The sequence below is a fragment of the Lipotes vexillifer genome, unplaced genomic scaffold, assembly GCF_000442215.2.
Source record: "Lipotes vexillifer unplaced genomic scaffold, Lipotes_vexillifer_v1.1 scaffold216, whole genome shotgun sequence".
Lineage (NCBI taxonomy): Eukaryota > Metazoa > Chordata > Mammalia > Artiodactyla > Lipotidae > Lipotes > Lipotes vexillifer.
The window spans coordinates 842,051-847,205 of record NW_006779100.1 but is presented as its reverse complement, the minus strand read 5'-3'; the positions used below and the strand labels follow the sequence as shown (position 1 = coordinate 847,205).

Here is a 5,155-nt window from a genome sequence, read left to right as displayed (position 1 = left end):
GCTGAACCTAAATTATTTTATTCTGTGTAGAGTAGGGAAATGTGTGATTCTGATATATCAGTAGATTGGGAAAAAAGAACCTTTTTATACACACACACACACACACACACACATTTTTGACCCTGTAATATTCATTTTGGGGTAGTCTATCTTAAGGAAACTATTTTAAATATAGCGAAAAATCTTAATGTAGGAAGGTATTCATCACTTTAGTTACAGTCACCTGTAAATGGTGATAGCCACTAGTAGGAATATAAAGCAGCTATTTAAAATGATGTCTCTATAATTTATGTAAAAGTGCCTATATAATATTTTTAAAAGATATAAAAGTATATAAATTATACACATTGTGTTTGTAGCTATGTTAGAAATAGAAAAAGTTTAAAAGGAAATACCCCAAATTTTAATTAGTTGCCTCAGGTGATTCCAGGTGATTTTGTTCCTTCCTACTTTTATTTTCCTCATATAGTGTGCTTGTATTACTTTTTTAATATAAGTTTATTTATTTATTTATTTATTTATTTTTGGCTGCATTGGGTCTTCATTGCTGCACGCAGGCTATCTCTGGTTGCGGCAAGCGGGGGCTACTCTTCCTTGCAGTGCACAGGCTTCTCATTGCAGTGGCTTCTCTTTGTTGCAGAGCACAGGCTCTAGGCACATGGGCTTCAGTAGTTGTGGCACTCAGGCTCAGTAGTTGTGGCTTGTGGGCTTAGTTGCTCTGCGGCATGTGGGATCTTCCCAGACCAGGGCTCGAACCTGTGTCCCCTGCATTGGCAAGCGGGATTTTAACCTCTGCGCCACCAGGGAACTCCCTGTATTACTTTTTTAATAGTCAAAAAAAACTTAAAAAATATGCCGTAAGATATTATAATTTATTCCGAGGTGTTTTATGTGAGTCATTTGGAAAGAATTAAACTTTTGAATTGTGGAAGCATTCCTTTTGCTTGAGTTTATAGGCATGAACTAGGAAGCAGCCTTATGAAACTGTTACTCTGCTTCTGCTTGAGATCTGAAATGACAAACATGGCTCAGTTGTTAATACTTACAATTAAGATTGCACTGTTCTCCATTCAGGTGTTGTCAGTTAGGCAGGCACTGCAAATGTGCCATCTGTTATAAATGCATTCTCTTTTGTAAATAGAGCCTGGTGATGTAGCTTTTAAATGCATATGGTAAAGGCATAAAATAATTCCCTAAGTAGCTTTCTGTCTAAAAGTAGTTTTCCATGTCTAAAAGTATGTTAAACAACTACTATAACGTCGATGGAGTCATTGAAATATATTTTATGAGTCAGTGGTTGCCTTGAGTTTTAAACTAGCTGTATATTGAACATGTATCTGTATTGTTTTCCACCTATAAATATGAACCACTGTTTTGCCTATTGAAGACTATACTATAGCTTAGGGAAAGTAATAATTACTGTCTTGAAATGCAAAAGAAAACTAAGCAATAAAGTCAGTTAGAATATATTATTTCATGAATGGTAATACTTTCTCAAAATTCAACAAAAGGAGCTAAGCTGTGTTAACAGTTTCCATATGTGAAGAATATTGATGAGAAATCATTTTGGCTGATTTTAATGTCATTATAGCTAATATTAATCCTAACCCTCTTTTCCGCTAAATTAAAAAATAAGTGTAAAAATATTCTCCATTAGTGAAGATGCATGAAAATCACAGAGAGACCAGATCTGAAGCAAAAATCTAATGCACTTTTAGCCTGTGTTCTCACTTTAAGTTCTGTACATCTCTGCTGACTTAGAGTTGTAAACTTTGAAACTCTCATCATAGGTCCATGACAGCCTCTGAGTTTGGGATGTTTTACTCAATTTTTTTTTTTTTTAACAGATGTATGTTTGTAGTTTTTAGTAATCAGAAACTAGAAGCATTTCTAAACTTCATGACTAATAGTTGTTAGCCTCATTTTGAGTAAATACTTATAGTCACCGCATATTGTCAGGTACTGCTTATAGTATTGGTTTCAAGGGCTTCTCTTAGTGTTTCAGATAGACCAAGACCAGCCTCTGGGGGATACATAGAGAACGTATATAACAGCCTTAGGTTTCCTGCCTGGTATGTGAGTGTTTTAAAAGAGTATATATAGATAGATTTTTTTAAGTTTGGCAATTTTCTATAGAATAACTTTATTTTAAATATAGAAAGCATGAGATGCATCATGTAGGGTGGCAACTCAGTTTATGTGTGGGATGTTTAATTGAGAGATATTACTTTCAGTCCCCTTCTTTTGTGAGCTGTGCTGTGAACTGCAAACTGTATGCATGTGTATAAAAGGTTAAGAGCCCGGGTAGCTGAGTGGGGTGCCGTGCTGTTAGCAGACGACGAAGGCAGTATTATTCACCAGGTGCATGCCATCAGCTCTGTAGACAATTCCATCTTCGTGGAGTCATCTCATGGTCCACTTTTTCTTGAAGCCAGGTAACATTTCCCACAACCAGTGGGTTAGCTTTGTTGGAGTTTTTCCAAGTGGAAAAACTAAAAACCTAAGTATTTTCTTCCCTAACTGTTTTTTTAAAAAATGAAACATTACCTGTTGGAAGAACTAACTTGCAAGGTGGCATGAACCTGTGTTATCACTTTGCTTGTAAAATAATAATTATTTAAGGAGTGACTTTTTTTTTTTTAATAGAAACTGGATAAGATAAGTTGGAGTGCTTTGTGTTGTTTTACCATAGTGATAAGCATGGAGCACTTTGCTTGTATTGTAAACTTGTCTCTTAGGGATGTACAGATTGCATTTTGTGATAACTAATCTGATTGTTCTCTCTTTGACTATTACTGAGACAGTAGTTTTGTATAATTTATAGAGTTTTGGCTCTTAAGTCTTTTGCATATGTCAGTGTCTTGGTCTTTTAATGATGTCTGACTCTTGCTTCAACTATGTTTGTTTAATTTAGTTGTGAAATAACCTAAACTAGACAGTCTCTCTAAGCTCTTAATTCTGTAAGTTTTCTGCATCACCTCAATTGTGTTCACTTAACTAAAACTTCAGTGACGCTGAATAAAATGTTCCAACCTTTGCTTTAAAGCTGTATCCTCTTCATGGTAAGCTGTCATACTTGAGACCCTTGGGGGTGCTTAGCAGTGTTATTAACTGAGCATGCTCACAAACTCAGTTTGTGATACAGGCTGTCCCTGTTCTTGTCATGCATAATATGGCTTCTTTTATGTCATTTACCTTTCAGTCCATCATGTTACATCATGTCCTTTAGTTGGTACCAATGTCACTGCCTGTCTGATACCAGGGTTTGGTTCGTTTGTTTGTTTGTTTTCTTCTTCTTTCTTTAATCAGCAGTAACCAAATTAATGCAAACTTGTAAATCTTCCCCCACCCCTTTGGGATTTTTTTGGTAAATTTTTATGGGACTCAGTGTTTCCAAAGTTGATTTTAAGCATTGCTCTTAGAAAAGTATTGTCACTTGTCACTTAACTGCTTACAAGATAGCTTTTGGTTCCTGGGGACAGGAGATTGCACATTAAGTTCCATGAAATTGACTCTTAAAATTGTGAGGTCTCAGTCTTACCTCTCATTTTGAAGGACCATACTGGTTTTAAAAAGTGGCAAGTTGATTTGTCTAAGTTCTCCGTTTCCCATGTGAAGAAAATTTATAACATTTTGGATGTTGTTTACTCCCAAATAGTAACTAATTATAGATATTTCTTTATTACTGTCTACAGTATGTCTTAAGATAATGATTATCTAAGCAATGTACATGTGGCTTTATTGATAAATGTTTTTGGTGACCATTACTGTATGCAATTAGCCTGACAAGTGTGCTAATACTTCCCTAAAAGTAGATTGTTCATATAACTGGTTTTTTCATACTAATCATGTTTTAAACATTAATTATATTTTTTGACTACAGGCACGTGACACAAGCTGACCTCAAGAGCTCCACATTTTGGCTTCGAGCAAGTTTTGGTGCTACTGTTTTTGCAGTTTTGGGCTTTGCTATGTACAAAGCATTATTGAAACAGCGATGATTTAAAAAAAAAAAAAATACTGGCCCTACCAAAAACAAATACTTTTATGTACATTCTGAATGCTTTAAATTCCGCTAGAAATATTGAGATATTTATACATGCAGAGTTACTTTGTTAATATTTGTAATTCATGCGTAAGAGTATTTTAATGATAGTTATAACTGCAGTATTGGCTAGCATATGGAAGGAAACAGCTTAACAGCCAAACTAAAATGACTAACTTTCAGAGGCCAAAAGGGAATATTTTGTAAATAATGTACATATTCAGGCAAGATATGGTCTCCCAGATCGAGTTCAGGAAATGATGTTTCTAGACGTTTCTACATGGTATTATTAGTGTTCAGTTGGCTCACTCTCCTAGGTTTAAGTCAGCTCAGATACTTTATTTACTCATTGATCACTTATTTATTTCACATTTACTCAGAATGATCTTTGGGTACTTTAAGTAAACGAGGCACAATTTGCCTTTTTCTCTCCGTTTTTAAAAACATGACTTTCTTTCAGTCCCATCCTTCATGGTAGGCCAGTCTTGAAGCCATCGTTCAGTCTAGAAAATTGTATAGCTGAGTATGATGCTCTCCTTTAAGGAAGGAGTAAGCTCAAGGCGATTAGCAAAGGCATCACCTGTGTGATTATTTTGTTTCCTTTGTCAGTATGTTGGATTTTATAGCCCTTTCAATCAAATGAGAAAAACGATTTGTATATTATCAATGTTTTTAGTTTAAATAAATAGTCACCATTACTACTATTGAGTTTCCTCCCAAAGTGTAAATCATTCTATAATGGCTGTGTCTATTATAGTATATTACAGTAGCTGCATGTGTCATGAAGTGTTCTATATCTGGCTAGGATAACCTAGAAGCAGCACTTTTTTAAATGGTAAAATAAATCTAATGAATAAAACTCTCATTATGAACCTATTTTTTCCATCATTGACCTTTTCAAGTATTTAAATAAATAAGCACTGTGTACTGTGATCTTGAGTTTTTTGTCTAACAAAAGTAAATACTTCTGTACAGATGTGAATGAAATCCTCTGGTTTCTGTCTTTCCTGTCTTGAAAATTATTTTTTATACAAAAAGATAATACTTATTAGGAAAGAAGACAAGTATGATTTGTATGTATCAGAGGAATCTATTTTAAAGTTGTAGGGA

The 5,155-nt window shown here is 34.6% G+C and overlaps 1 protein-coding gene across 4 annotated transcripts in view; it reads left to right on the top strand.

Moving 5' to 3' along the window:
• The window catches only part of RHOT1 (ras homolog family member T1), a 60,069-nt gene extending 55,093 nt beyond the window's left edge, over window positions 1–4,976 (top strand). For 2 of the 4 annotated variants that reach the window (XM_007452376.1, XM_007452374.1), the window contains one exon: window positions 3,884–4,001. In XM_007452376.1, coding sequence (XP_007452438.1) covers window positions 3,884–4,001 — 118 coding nt within the window. Of the gene's footprint in view, window positions 1–3,883 lie in introns of all 4 variants that reach the window. The other 2 variants (XM_007452377.1, XM_007452375.1) reach the window with 2 other exon arrangements.
• The last annotated feature ends 179 nt before the right edge of the window (window positions 4,977–5,155 follow it).